A 16,228-nucleotide genomic window follows, 5' to 3' on the forward strand; every position below is an offset into this window, starting at 1 on the left:
CACTTTTTCTATTTACTTTCCTATTTTGTTGGTAGGGGGAGGTGTTTGCTTTTTAAATATTGTTTATTGGTAACATCGCAAGAGAAATCATGTGCAAACCATACCAGAAATGAAAATAAGCAGACAAAAGTGGCAAGTAAGTTCATACAGGACATTGCACACGATAGATGTGACCCAGAAGTATACATAGATAAAATGAAAACGACTCTCTAGATACCATCGGAGAGATTACGTTTTTAAAAGGTAACAGGGTAAGATGTGAAAGAAACGGGCGAAAATGAAAAATAAAGGGGGGGGGGACAAAAGAGAGAGAAGAAGATGGAGGATCACGCGAGGAGTGAAGAACAATAAGAGGGTAGAATGGCAGAGAGTAGTTATATGCCTTAAACAAGTAGTAGCCCGTCTAAAAACGGAGTAGCGGTTAGTTATGGTAAGAGGCCCAGGGAGCCCAAACTGTATGACAGGAAACGGAGGAATCTCTCAGGATTCTAGTAATATGTTTCATTTGATAAATGTGCCACACGCGGAGCGGGGTTCCTCCAAAAAGCCGCAATCTTGCAGTTCGTAGCACTCACGAGGTGTCTGAATAGTCCATGGGATTGAGAGGGGCTGTTCTTTTTTAATGTTACAAAAGGAAACCTATAATAACCATCTATTAACTGAAATGGGACCCCCATGAGCGCCACAGTTGGTGACAGCATCATACCATAACCAGAGCTCTACAAACCACATGCTCCAGTCACTGTGCAGCACGGTGGCTAAGTGGTTAGCACTTCTGCCTTACAGCACTGGGGTCATAAGTTCAATTCCCAACCATGGCCTTGTCTGTGTGGAGTTTGTATGTTCACCCCGTGTTTGCGTGGGTTTCCTCCGGGTGCTCCGGTTTCCTCCCACACTCCAAAAACATACTGGTAGGTTAATTGGCCGCTATCAAAATTGACGCTAGTCTGTGTGTGTGTGTTAGGGAATTTAGACTGTAAGCCCCAATGGGGCAGGGACTGATGTGAGTGAGTTCTCTGTACAGCACTGTGGAATTAGTGGCACTATATAAATAAATGGTGATGATGATGATGATGATGATAATGACACACACAGACGTATAGTGCTGTGATTGGTTAAACTTCAGCCACCCACAGTCTGGAAGGCAGAATAAAAGGCAACATTAGCAGTGAGAAACCATATACTGCACTAAAGGAAGCTATATTTACTCTCCAGTGCGGCACCAGCTTGTGGAAAGCAGCGACTGTGGCAAAACTGTGGTGGTGATACTATACGGTAGCATATAGTGAAATATCAGGGCATGGGAGATTATATTGTGGCAACACATTGACAATACAGTCATATGTAACAGTGCATGGGGACATTATATTAGGAAAAATGACTTATCTCTGTCACTCTCTGGCTTACATTACTAGTCATCAAATAAGAGGATTTATGTACTTACGTTAAATCAGTTTCTCTGATTCTGTCTGGGGGACACTGCTTACCATGGGTTGTGGAGGGGAGCACGGGAGTTGGCACCTAGCTAGTTAATTTTAGCACTGCTGACAGACCCCTCCCCTCTTCAATCCCCCTGCCTCTTTCTCTTCCTGGCAGTTAATTAAAAAGCCCCAAGGAGAAAGGTCAATCAACCAAGAGCATACAGAGGAAAAGCAGAAGGGAGGGATCGCAGAATCAGAGAAACGGATTTAACGTAAGTACATAAATCCTCTTTTCTCTTTCATCCAGTCTGGGGGACACTGCTTACCACTCTGAAAGCCCCGCTCGTAGAGCACTACAAGCGAAATTTGCATCTGCAGATGCAAATACATTAAACTGACAAAATTTTGTAAAGGTGTGGACAGAGGACCAGGTGGCTGCCCTGCAAAGCTGGTCTGCAGAAGCCCCATTTCTCGCTGCCCATGACGCCCCTACCGATCTGGTGGAATGGGCCGCAAGTCTCTCTGGCACAGGGCGGTTAGCCTTTATGTAAGCTTGCTTAATGGTTGCCGTAATCCATCTTGCAATGGACTGTTTTGAGGCTGGCCAGTCTCTCTTATTAGAATCATAAAGAACAAACAGAGAATCAGTACGTCTAATCTGAGAAGTTCTTTTGACATAAATGCGGAGAGCCCTAACCACATCTAACTTTTCCATAGACTGTTGATCCGAGTGGGAAGTAGATGAAAAGACCGGAACTACAATTTCCTGGTTCAGATGGAAAGCCAAAACTACTTTTGGAACGAAGGAAGGGAGGGTTCTTAACACCGCTCTGTCCTCGTGGAAAACCAGATATGGTTCCCGACAAGACAGAGCTCCTAATTCTGAAACCCTACGTGCAGATGCAATAGCTAAAAGAAAAACGACCTTCCAGGTAAGACACCTAAAATCTGCCGTAGGTAATGGCTCAAAAGGAGGCCCTTTAAGCATATCCAGTGCCAGGTTAAGATCCCATGGTGCTGTGGGCGGAACGTAAGAAGGCTGAATGTGTAAGACTCCCTGAAGAAAAGTCCTGACGTCTAGCAGGTCCGCTAACTTCAGGTGAAAGAAAACTGAAAGCGCTAAAACCTGAACTCTTAATGAACCTAAACGAAGCCCTGCTTCCAGCCCATCCTGAAGAAAAGCCAATAAGCGAGGGAGACGAAAGGAAGACGTGTGACAGGACTTATTTTCGCACCATCTAATATAGGCTCGCCAAATACGATGATAGATGCGAGCCAAAACCGGTTTTTGAGCTTGCAGCCTAGTGTTCACTACACTGGGGGAAAAACCCCTAGCTCTCCAGAGGCTGGCTTCAACAGCCATGCCGTTAAACTGAGCTGAGGTAAATTCTGGTGACGAAAGGGACCTTGGAGAAGAAGGTCGTCTCGTGACGGAAGACGATATCCTTGTCCTACCACCATGGATATTATGTCTGCGTACCACACTCGACGCGGCCATGAGGGAGCTATTAGAATCACCGGCCGACCGCCTTGCCTCACTCGTCTGAGTATTCGAGGAAGCTTGGGAATCGGGGGAAACAGATAACCCAACCTGAATTCCCATGACATGGACATCACGTCCACCGCTACCGCTAAGAGGTCTCTTGCCCTTGCGCAAAACCTGTGAACTTTTTTGTTGTGTCTGGAGGCCATGAGATCTATATCCGGAAGACCCCACCTCTGAACTAGAGACTGAAATACTTCCGGGTGGAGGGACCACTCCCCTGGCATCATCGCATTGCGACTGAGGTAATCGGCCTCACAATTTTTTATTCCTGGAATGAACCTCGCCGAGTTTGCTGGAACATAGTGTTCTGCCCAAAGGAATATCTGAGCTGCCACTCGCATTGCAGCTGCACTCCTGGTTCCTCCCTGTCTGTTGACATATGCAACAGCCGTGGCATTGTCGGACTGAACTCTGACTGGGTGGCCCTGAAGAAGAGTCTGGGCCCCCCGGAGAGCTAAAAGAATTGCCTTTAACTCTAATGTGTTGGTTGATAAGGCTGATTCCTGAACTGACCAGAGCCCCTGGAGCCTGAGGTGCAGGACTACCGCCCCCCAACCTCTCAGGCTGGCGTCTGTTGTGGCTATGATCCATGACCATGGAGCAAAAGACCTGCCCACCGCCATGTGATCCTGATTCAGCCACCACTGGAGCGATTCTCTCGCCCTCGGAGACAGCGAGATCCTCTGGAGATCCAAGCGTAGGTGGGATCCTGACCATTTTGTCAACAGATCCCACTGGAAGCATCGAGAATGAGCTCGACCGAAGGGGATGGTCTCGAAGGAGGCCACCATCTTTCCCAGCAGCCGCATGCACAAGTGAATTGAGGGGCTGGGAGAAGACAAGACCTGAGATGTTATACTCCGACTTGAACTGATCCTTCTCGGCAGGCAGGAACACCTTTTGCTGACTGGTGTCCATGATGAGCCCTAGGAAAACCATGCGTTGACATGGAACCACCTGGGATTTCTTTAAGTTTATCAGCCACCCATGGCTCTCGAGAACCGCCAAGGTGAGGAATAAGTGCTGACGTAAGCAAATCTCTGAGGAGGATTTGATGAGCAAAAAAACATACTGGTAGGTTAATTGGCTGCTAACAAATTGACCCTTGTCTGTTTCTATCTGTCTGTGTGTGTTAGGAAATTTAGACTGTAAGCCCCAATGGGGCAGGGACTGATGTGAATGAGTTCTCTGTACAGTGCTGCGGAATTAGTGGCACTATATAAATAAATGGTGATGATGATGATGATCAGATTGTCCAAATAAGGAACGACCTGAACTCCCTTTAAGTGAAGATACGTTTCCATCACTGACATGATCTTCGTGAAGGCCCTCGGAGCTGTGGAGAGGCCGAAGGGAAGGGCCCGAAACTGATAGTGTGAGGACCCCACTGTGAATCTTAGGAGAGACTGATGGTCGCTCCAAATGGGAACATGGAGGTATGCGTCCTTTATGTCTATGGAAGCCATAAACTGATCCTTCTCTAAGCCGTTTATCACCGACCTCAGGGATTCCATCTGAAATCTGTCCACCCGTAAGTGCACATCGAGGTTCTTTAGGTTTAAAATGGGTCGAAAGGACCCGTCTGGCTTCTTGACCAGAAACAGATTTGAATAAAACCCCTGTCCCTTCTGGTTGTCTGGGACCCTGCAGATGACTTTGCGAAAGAAGAGAGGCGACACAGGCCTGTATTGCCTGTCTTCTTGTTGGATCTCGGGGTAGCGGGGTTACAAAGAAACGATGTGGTAGCGGACCCAGCAGGTCTATCATGTACCACCTTGATATAATGCCCCGAATCCAAGGGTCTTGGGATGACGCTGCCCATTGTTCCTGAAACAAAGACAGACGTCCCCCCACTGGCGCCACCTCCGGCAGAATAGAGTGATCGTCAGGACGCAGGCTTCTCCTGTGTCTTGGAGGCCTTGCGCCTAGCTGCAAACGAGGATCTACCCCTGACAGAGGAGCCTCGAGCATTTGGTCGTCTACCTCTAAATGACTGTCCTCTAGGCAAGGAGGTCCCCCTAAAGGGCTGACGAAAGGAGCTGACCCAAGGGGTCCGGTCCCTATTTGAGAATACCGGCAAAGAAGTGCTTTTGCCCCCTGTTGCCTGGGAAATCATAGTATCCAATTCCGGGCCAAACAAACCTGCTGCTGAAAAGGGAATGGTTTCAACTGACTTTTTTGATTCCGTATCTCCTTTCCAGGATTTCAGCCATAACGTTCTTCTTGCTGAAATAGATGCAGCCTGAATAGAGGAGGACACAGACGCTGTGTTCTGGGCCGCCTTATAAAGGTACCCCGATGCCTCTTTCAAATGTAAAGCCAGGGGAAGTAAATCAGAGTCCTGTAAGGCCTCTGCCAGTCGGTCTGCCCATGCTTCCATGGCTCTAGCAATCCAAGCTGAAGCAAATGTGGGCCTAAAGAAAGAACCCGCTGCCACAAATATAGATTTCAGCTGGGATTCCACTCTGCGATCAGTGGCATCCTGCAGAGTTGCTGAACCTGGGACTGGTAGTAAAGTGTGTCTGGCCAAACGGGCTACTGGAATATCTACCTTAGGAATACTCTCCCAGCGAGCCACGTCTTCCTCCTGCAATGGATACAGGGAAGAGAATCTCCTGGGAACAGAGAACCTTCTATCAGGCTGTTTCCAGGCTCCCTCTGCAATATCTCTGAGTCCTACAGAAGGGGGAAAACGGATAGCCTTCCTTTTGGCCTTCTTAAACAGACTTCTGTCTCTAGGAGTAGGATCCTCCGGTTCTGGGAGGTCCAACGTCTGTCTCACCGCTAAAACCAAATCATCAATAAATTGGCTTTTAGTGTTCTCTTCCTGTTCCAAAGGTTGAACCTGGTCAGGATCAGAATTTATTTCCCCCTCCTCCCCTGAAAACCCCTCAGAGTCTGAAAGGACCATAAGGGGATTAGCAGATCTAGGCCGCTTCCTTTTAGCAGGCGGGATGTTTGGGGATTCTAGTAACTGGTTTTACTTTGTCCAAACCCTTTATAAATGCTGCGGACCATGCCGGTTCTGTGGGAACAGGGGCCTGGTCCGTAAGCAATGAGGAAGGTCCTGGTATAGACGTTCCAATAGAACCTGTGGTAGCAGGGAGGTCCAATGAACTAGCATTATTAGCCACCGAGGCTGCCACACTAGATAGCAACTGAGTAGATTGTGAGATCATCTGTGCTAAAGAGGAAACCGACTGTGTCAGGGAGGCCACCCAGGCCGGTTCCTCCGTCAGTGGGGCTGTAATATGCTGGGTTTGCGCAGGGGGGACCCCTGCTTCGCAGACAGAGCAGAGCGCCAACGGGTCCTTCTGCCCACATTGTAATTTAACCTTATATCTTGAACATGTAAAATACTTTGCCATACGTAATTGCACTGAGAGAGGGGATATATTCCATATCTTTTGGGCATGCCCAGTCCTACAACCCCTGTGGTTAGAGGTTTTCCAGTTGTTGGTAAAGGTTTTTAGATATCCTACATCTCCTTCCCCAGAGCTTGCTTTGTTACATCATTATCCCCCCTCCGTTCCCTCCTGGGACAGGTACGTGATGGGCCAAGTGCTCATTGCAACCAGAGCTGCTATAGCTCAGGCCTGGAAACAACTGTCTCCCCCGTCTTTGGCTAAGGTGATATCTAAAGTGAACTTCAGCTTTGAGATGGAGACCCTAGGAGTTCCGTATTCTACGGCAGCTACTTCCCCATTAGTGAAATGGCGTAGCTGGCATAATTACGTCACAGACGGAGGTGGGGCCCCATCCCACTCCCCCCATAGGCTGGATATCTCCGACTCAGTGTCTCCTGCCTTGATTTAAGAAATATTTGCTTTTGGGCCTAGGTACAAGGATGGAATGGACTAGTCTCCGTATTGTAAAGTTAAAGTGACTTATGTTTAGAGTGCCAATCTTTAGTTTTACTTGTCAACTGACTATAATTATATTTAAATACTACAAAGTGATACATGTCTAGATTGCTGGTGTTTTATGACATATTGTTGTGTTTCGTCCCCACTATGTACCCCTTTCCCCTTTATGTCCTACCCTTTCCCTATTTCTTTTTTTTTTGTATCCTTTGCAATTATCTTAGAAAATTCAATAAACTTTATTTCAGTTAAAAAAAAAAATACTTTGCCATAGGGCCCTTTCCTTTATCTGTCATTTTTACAAAGGAAGGCACACCAAACACACAGCCTTAAATTGTTAGATTTAGCTGAGAGAGACAGAGAGAGACAGAGAGAACAGTGTGAAAAAAAAACAAGTAATCAACTAATCTGACATAAAAGTTGTACTTGTATTTTGTTAAACAACAATATAATATCTTGGCAAGTAGGAGAACTACAATATAAACCCTACTAGCCCACTTTGCAGTCAGCAAATACAGTAATATGTATTTAAATAAGTCAGATACTTAGCCCATAGGCCAAACAGGGGAGAAGTCCAACAGCAGTGTCCTGGTGCCTGCTCCCTCTGATCTGTGTCCTTTTCCCGGGCTTTTTCTTGGCGCCAGAAGACCGGGCTAGTCCACTTTTCTCTGGAGGGCAGGGGAGCTCTATGTCTTAGCTCCCCCCCTCTGATAATGCTATCTCTCTGTAGATCTTTAGAGGCCACCATTATAAAAAAAAAGGTGGTATATGGCAGAGTAGTGGAGACCTCAAATTGAGGTCCCCGCAGCAGTTTTGCACCCCGATGCCCCCTCCTATGTATGAGGGGGGATCTTGGTATGGCCCACTTCAGCTCCTCTCTCCTCCGCGGATTTCAAGATGGCCGCCGGCATTTTGTTCACTCCGATAACCGGCACTCCATGCCCGCAGTGGCAGCAGCGCTGGTTATCGGGGAGGCCCCAAGAGTGACAGCGGTCCGGAGAGACCGCTTGTCACTCTGTATTCAGGCACCCTATTTACTCTGCCAGTGAGAGCCTCTGGCTCTCATCTGACAGAGCAGTGCCTGCGCTGCTGTTCTGGGAGTGTGTTCTCTATAATAGAACACACTCCCAGTTCTGCCACCAAAAGGAAAAATTCCTATATAAAAAAAGATAAGTTAAATAATAAAATTAAATGAAAAAACTTAGCAGAAACTGAAACACTGCCCAACTCCATGGGCACCTAAAAAAAACTGACAGGAAGAGGAAGAGGCAGGGGGATTGTAGAGGGGAGGGGTCTGTCAGCAGTGCTAAAGTTAACTAGCTAGGTGCCAACTCCTGTGCTCCCCCTCCACAACCCATGGTAAGCAGTGTCCACCAGACTGGATGAAAGAGAAATAATTGTTTTTGTATTTAATAGAATCTGGCACTGTTAGATACACTCTACAAAAGAGTGCATCTTATCAAGGGTGCATGCCAGATAGAGAGTTCTATCTACATAAGTAGACCCTTATGGGTACGGGATGAAAAAATTATTTTTTGTCCATCAGTAAAATAGTAGGGATTAGTAAAAATGACATCTTACCGACTACTTAAACTACAAGATAAAATGCACTATTCTAGTGATTAGGGCATGGGTACTTTTGTGGATCCCTTTTTCAAATTTATAAAAACATTTATGGTAGTCAGCAAATTCTTAAAATTATCAGTGAAAATGATCTCCAATACACCCTCGGTATAATGGAGCAAATTAATATATCCATTCTTATCCATGGACTATTTACAAAAACATATAAACAGAATACAATTGCAACACATATGTGTAACTACAGATTATGCAGACTGGTTTGCTATAAATAATGTGTGCTTGCGTTTTGTTTTTATACTTTACCTTTTTATTTAATCTATTTATTGTTGCTTGTTTTTTGCTTTAAATAGAATCTGAATGTGTACATGCAAAAAACGATAGCCAATGATAACACAACTACAAAGCTTAGGAAATTAGGCTCTCTCTCAGTACACTCAGGGTCGCATCCTCCCAGTAATGATGTCACTTAGGATTCCAGGAGAGGTAATAGGAGAACAATGCTTGTCAAGCACGGGGTTCTATACTGTACACTGTGCAGGATCGTTCTAACAGCCAGGGACTACTCCTCATGCTCCCAGCGGCTGTGTGCGGCAATCTACAGGATGTAAATGTACTACATGGCGCATAAAGGTGCCACACAACAGGACGTATACTACTGTGACTGGTTCATATTAAATATATATACTGCGTTCTCATTAATCTTTATTTGGCACACAATATGGCTGTATCTACGGGTATGGGAAATTTGTGACTGTCTCTTATTCTGCTCATATATTTTTGTATCGTGGTCTAAAGACAGATCTTATATGACGATACTGACCTTATGGCAAGAAGAGTCTAAAATAAACTCCGCTCTGATTCCATTATTTTCTGGACTTCTGTAGTCAAACAAGGAGTTTGTTAGATAGGTGTTTCCTTTGTTGGTTAAATTCTCCCCACAGGTGAAGAAACAGGCTTCCTGTAGAGATAAGAAAAGCAGCACTCCTAAAAACTTACATATAATGAATGATATATGCTTTTATACTGTTTAATATTCTGAACTGAACTTTAGATTATACCACAATGATCATAAGGCTCATGTTGGAAGTGAACGCCAAGGATAGACCAGAGACAGAAACGAAATCATTTGTCATATACAGTGTAACGCACGTGCTCATCCCCCTAAAGAATGCCAACATTTTAGGTGCCTGATGTAAACTCATCTAATTCAAATGCAAATTTTTCGAAGGTCTGCTTGCTGAAAATAAAAGGAAACGAAAAAAAGACTCCAGTTTTGTTTTTAAAGTAATCGCCCATCCCCTTAGTTCTTGTTGTTGGGATTGCTAATGAAATCAAGCAGAGGACCCAATACAAGAACAGAACGTAGGAGTTCCTATGTTAGTTCTGCATCATCGCGCAGCTTTAGCCCTCCAGCTCTAATTACTTTCAAAGTCCCAGCATGATAGGATCTGACGTTGGGACAATGTGGGTCAGCAGGCTGTAGCAACATAGCACACCTCAAAATGACTTGGTCTAGGCTAGTGTGGGCTAACCTGTGACACTCCAGCATACCCTTCTAGCAATAAGCTGCTATATATTGGCAAAGCATGCTGGGACTTGTAGTTTCACAATACCTGGAGTGTCACAGGTTAGCCAACACTGGTCTAGGTACCAGTGCACCCAGATGGTTCTCCTAGCGCACGTCAATCTGCATGCTTGACCTCTGCTCCTGGGGGACACTTCCACCAACTTGAAGCACCTAGATGTCCGGACAGGTGGAAATATCTCCAAAGGAGAACTGTGTCAACATCACATCAAAGTCAAACCTTGTACAGCATAGACATAAATGTTCCCGTTTTCTCCTTAAACACGCTCTGTTCAGCCTCATTCATAGCTTATATTTAGTCTTTATTACATGTGGCAATTACACTGCTGGAAATTCACATCAAAATGTGCCTCTCCACCCAAGTGAAACATGAAGTAGAAAACTGAACCCATGTAAAAGGTTAGAATGAGACGCAATGACCACCAAATTTGGTGCGATTGGTTCATTTATAAAAGTCAATCCAACCAAGGAGACCACCGCCCCTCCCAGAGATTTTCAGACTTCATTATGTAGCCACAGTCAACTGTTTGGTTTTGCCATTAACTATTTACCCGCAATAGTGTAATTTAGCCTCTAGCTTCATACAGGAGTTCTATTCCCCCACAATAAGTGTGAGGATGTCAGGGTCACTACCCTTTCCCTCTTCTCCTTCTTTTCTTTTCCCCATCCTATCTGTTTGGTGGGTTTTTTTTGCATAATTTCAATCAAAATTTAACATTTTACATCATTCTTGGGATTTGGTACAGCAAATAACAATAATTGTATAGCATTCATACTTACAGAATCTGCTCTGTTTGTGTTCTCCTCAAAGTCTTTTATCCCCATAATTCCTTTTAGACACAGGCCTTGACTACCCACAAAACCAACTTGACAGTCAAAAAAAGGCTCTCCTTTCATAAGAACCTGTGGGGAAAAGAACATTTTCAAGATATTTCTTAAAAAAAAAAAAAAGTCATTTATTTTCTACCTGTCAAACAGCAGCAACAGTGTGTTTCTCAGCTTTTAACAGGCATTTTAAGGCAGAAGTATTCTAGGAGTTATTCCAACAACTAAAGAGCTAGCATACACTTCATTATACCATCTCTGGGAACAATATATTATTTGTATAGCTATTCTGTTGAGTAAATAGTAAATATTCTACTCCGATTGCTGGTATGCAAAAAAAGCGTGGCACTAGGGAAATTCCAAAGTGCCATCGAGGGTGTGACCAGTGACTACACTTAGTGATGTGACTGCTAAATGATGGATCCATATGGAGTAAGTCATATAAGTGAAATTAATGTTGCCCGTAAGTAAAGGGATGTCCAACAGTCAGTTTACATTAGAAAGAGATATTTTTAAGTTAAGGTTATTGTTGTTTTTTTAGGATATTTATAGTTCTATTTTTGGGTATTTATGCAGACAGGAATTACCTCAATAGTGGTCCCTTCTTGCTCCCAACGCAGGACTTCTCTGGATTTCACCTTTTGGGGGCTGTAATAGCTGCTCTCGGCTTGCATTTCAGTAAGCTGGAAAACAATACGACACACACCTTCATCCCAGCCAGGACCAGCATTATAGAATGGCAGTCTGTCATTACTAGACTGCATTGATGAAGACAAATTAAAGTTCACTGTTGGCTAAAGTGTATTATTGGACAGGAAACAGGTGCAATGAAACAGCTGCAAGACATTAGCCCCACCACGGCAATAGGAGGCTGAAGTTAAATATGCCAAGTGTAACGTAAAGTAGGGCAGGAGTCGGCCCAGTCAACACACTGCCTTTCATTTACTTTCACCTCTTCTCTCAACGCTGCATTTATACATGGGATGAAAAATGGACGGGTATCTTAAAACAACACTTGTGTGGTAGGCAGCTTCTCACATTCTGCTACAGTCTGGCAAATCATGTACAGTGGGGATTGACTAGCTGACAAAAGGTTACACATTAGTCAGTCACTGAGCTCTTCGTATAGATATTTACGTCTAGATCTGTCATGACATTAACAGCATATATGCAGGAATAGTAATGGAAACACTCAAGGGCCTCCCCATGACTGACGCTCATGTGCTCCCAGTTACCGAGTCCCAAGCTGCCCAAGATTACTGAAAGGAGAGCTGCACTCTATACTCACACTTATAGCTAAAATATTATGCTGAGTACAGGGCTTCTTGTTCATACAACTAAATAGGAACACGGAATAAAAGAAATGGTAGAGGTCTTGTACACACTCCGCACAAACTCCAGATTTATACAGCAAAATTATCAGAAACTGTAGAAATTCTGAAAGGAAAACAGGTCAGTTATGTCACCAGCCATTGTTATATAAAATTTTCCCCTGCCCCATTCTTGCCAATTTTTATAAGAGGGACGGTCAGGTGGCAAGTGTGGAAAAGGGTGTGGTGATGTCACGGAGTCATCGTGGCATTGCCCCCAGCTATATAATACCAAGATTCATGGCATCGCAGAGTGGGGGGGTCACATGAAGCACATCATTAAGTCCTACCTCTACCAGGAGGGTGTCTACTCTTCCCAGAGTCCTCCCCGGAATTCAAGAGCCTCCCGGATATTCCAGGAAAGTAGGCAAGTATGCCTTATCATCATCATTTATTTATATAGCGCCAGCAAATTCCGTAGTGCTTTACAATTGGGCTACCCTCCACATTATAAATATAATCCATAATCAACACCTGGACAATATAATACTTGTATAATTGTGTCAACAACCTCTTTAAAGGGTGGGCTCCAAACTTCAGGCAAATATCTACTTTACTGATAGTAAACCTATTTGATCAAGCTTCCATGTACCAACAGACACTTACTTTCATCCCAAAGTATCATACATATTAGGGAAAAAACATAATAACAAAAGGTTAGAGGAGAGGTATTAAAAGGGTATCTGAACCTATAAAGCAACCAAGTATGAAAATAGAGGCGATAATAGAATAAGGATAAACACCCTATCACAGACAGCTACTATCCTCAGACATTTTAGGCTTCTAATGCTACCCCCTTTAATCAAAGACTTTTCTAAAATGTATATTACGTTTAGGAAGAACTGTTTTAATTTGTGAATACAAAGTGCTTGCATATAAAAAAAAAAAACCTTCATGAAGGTGGAAGCACAATGGCATAATGGTTAGCATTGCTGCCCCCAGAGCTGGGGTCATGGAATCAGTTCCACCCATGGACACTCAGCGAGTGTAATGTTAAACAAGAAAGCGATGAGAGTTAAACAAGAAATCATTTTATATATAGCCCAATTTCTCCTCTTCCTCCCCCATCAGCTGTCAGCAATTATTGCAGAGGAAAGGCAATTAATTGATTAAAAGAACTCAAATGTTACAAGAACAATTTTCAACAGTATTAGGAAAATGTTACGTTTAATTTGGCATGTTTTTTTCCTTTTCACTGGAATGGTATCAACCACTCAGAATGTTAATGCAGAAATATGACCCCTTTTTTTTAATACCAAAATATGAACCACAAATTAATTCCATACATTCTTTGCAAGAAACTAGAACAATGAAAGCTAATGTTTTCCGTCTCAGTGTAACATGTGAATCTCATACAGAACATCTCATTGCAGATGTAACTTTTCTTCCCCGCTGGATGTTTGTTAATTTGTTGCAGGTCATTCGAGGGTAGAAGGTGTTAAAGAGCAGTAGGAATTACTACAGAAACTCTGTTACTGTGTTAGATGGGAGCTTGTTAAACAGGATAGGAATCAGAAGCTTTGCGGTCATCCGTTCTATATGGTACCACACTCCCTTTATAAAACGCTGGTTAACAGTTTATTCTATAGAGAGTAATCCTCCAAACATTCATTGGAGCAGTAAGTCTATCAATAGTGCCACTCCTCCGGTAGCTGCACAGAAAGGCCCAATGATTAATGTCGGTGCCTTAAAATAGCCACACTCACTATCACCAAAGCAGCTACAACTGCTATTCTGCTACCTTATTAATTACCTGTTCCTCCCTACACCTCTTAGATTGTAAGCTCATATGGGCAGGGCCATCTTTATCATGTCATTGTATGTAATCTGTTTGTGTCAGGATCTCCTTAATGTACAGTGCTGCCTAACATGATGTGGCTTTATAAATAAAGAATAATAATAAAAATAGAGATTATTAATGCACTGTTCTCATGCTATGCCGCTAATTATAACTTAATGTAATCTAATCCACAGCAAAATAAGAAACAACTGACTCACCACTGTTCCTCTAATACCTACTCTTTATAGCCCCAAATCTTATTTTATAGTTATTTGTATGTTTAAGATTTTATATATACTTCAATCCACCCTTATTCCAGGCAACGCAGATTTGTGTGATCCTTGACATGAATAAAGTATAGCACAATCCCAGCTGCCACCATCTGTCCACAGACAAAGGTCCATTGTATAACAAACAAACCTTAAATGTCACCGTGGCCTTAGTGCAGTAGAAACCTATGGAGATGATCGGATCTTTAGACTGTTTGGATCTCGGTCCTTGGGGTGCGTTTCCCTCTTCTGATCCCGTGTAGCCATCTTCTCCTTCATTATCATTATTATAACTTACAATGGCTGGAACAAAAGACCAGGCCCAAGAGACCCAACCTTGCTGGTCATCGTCATCTTGCCCAGGGTACATTTCTTGCGCTGGATACTGCATTCCTGCCGCAAGCTCCTCTTCAGACCCTGCAGAACACACTCTTGTTTTTACTGTGTAATCAAATCTTCACAAAATATAGATACTTATACATTTATAAATATCATGTACAAGCAGATAAGAAATGTAAATTTAAAATTAAATTAAAACGACTCCTGTCTGAGATAGAATGAACAGTCAATGAGCAACATAACAAAACAAAAAAAAACGAGAAGAGAAAGAGAGAGGTAGATCAAACACACATTATAATATATATATATATATATATATATATATTTATATATATATATATATATATATATGTATATGTATATATATATATATATATATATATATATATATATATATATATATATTGTAACAAAGGGAGGCATTTTTCTGACAAGAGGTAGAGAAAGTATACAAGCAGAATAAAACATTGGCACAGTTATGCACCTAGGTTGAGGTTAAACCAGGTAAAAACGTATGTGTAGTTTAAAGTTTGTTAACTTACATGATTTCCTCTCAGCAAACAGACAGGGTGTATCTGTGCAAACAGAGCACTGATGGGTCTTTTCTTTTTAAGAGAAGGTGGGTGTGTCACCTGTCCATCAAGCTAAGGCTGGGGGAGGAGTAACATGTATAAAAGCTTGTTTGCATCATTTGTGCAGGGAGATCAACGCTGGGTAAGCTGGCTGGTCTTGAGAGAGCTGAGCTATGTCTAGCTAGCGTTTAGGGTCTCCAAGAAATGCTGTGAAATCTGTACGGTGTCAAAACATTTACCATCCTGACAATAAAACTACATAAAAAGGAAGAAGTTGTTCGCGTGTGCTTCTGCAGTAGCGGGCTTTTGCCACTATATATATATATATATATATATATATATATATATATATATATATATATATATATATATATATATATATATATATCAATGCATTTTACTGCTCTGTCCAATTGTATTTTGGGTACGGTGCCACTATTTAAAATAGTGACTGCAGATCCTATATGATACAACTTTTTACCCCAAAATATGAAAATTTCTTCAAACAATAAGCTCAACAGCTTAAAAACAAGATAACTGAACAGGTATATTTGATTTTATTTATACATTATGTAAAGAAAGCAAAACAATATAATCAAAATGGTTAAAATAATGAATTACAGATGGTTGCTAGCTAAGTACAATGCACCCTAACCATAAAAAAAGTATACTCAAGTTAGTAGTACACACCGCATATTAGTAACAGCTGAATACTGAAAGGCATATGAATAGAACACAGAGCACTAAATAAATGTATCAGATGCAAGGTAAAAGAGCAGCGTAGGAGACCTGCTGAACTGAGTGATAATATGAAGTGATCGATCAGGCGTTCTTAATCTGCTAGTCAGGAGCAGGCCTCATAATTATCCAAGTTTTCTCAGGATAGCTACCCATCTAATGTCACTCTCTATTTCCAATTACTTATAATTCATTAATATACGCTGGCTAATTTCATCATACTTATATCTGAGCTAGTCTCTGATACTTAATTCTTATAGACCCATGCTGACAAACTCACAGACTAACATTGAAAGTAGCGTTGTTCATGTAGTATTGAGAAATCCACTAGCCACT

The 16,228-nt window shown here is 42.7% G+C and overlaps 1 protein-coding gene across 5 annotated transcripts in view; it reads right to left on the reverse strand.

The window, feature by feature from the left end:
- Window positions 1-16,228, reverse strand: part of VPS13B (vacuolar protein sorting 13 homolog B) — a 718,815-nt gene that overhangs the window by 619,964 nt on the left and 82,623 nt on the right. For all 5 annotated transcript variants that reach the window (XM_075213864.1, XM_075213863.1, XM_075213867.1 and 2 more), the window contains exons 8-11: window positions 14,395-14,660; window positions 11,412-11,507; window positions 10,780-10,902; window positions 9,235-9,372 (exon numbers count right to left, since the gene is read on the reverse strand). In XM_075213864.1, the coding sequence (XP_075069965.1) occupies window positions 9,235-9,372; window positions 10,780-10,902; window positions 11,412-11,507; window positions 14,395-14,660 (623 nt within the window). The remainder of the gene's footprint in view (window positions 1-9,234; window positions 9,373-10,779; window positions 10,903-11,411; window positions 11,508-14,394; window positions 14,661-16,228) is intronic.

The sequence above is a fragment of the Mixophyes fleayi genome, chromosome 5 (assembly GCF_038048845.1).
Source record: "Mixophyes fleayi isolate aMixFle1 chromosome 5, aMixFle1.hap1, whole genome shotgun sequence".
Taxonomy (NCBI): domain Eukaryota; kingdom Metazoa; phylum Chordata; class Amphibia; order Anura; family Limnodynastidae; genus Mixophyes; species Mixophyes fleayi.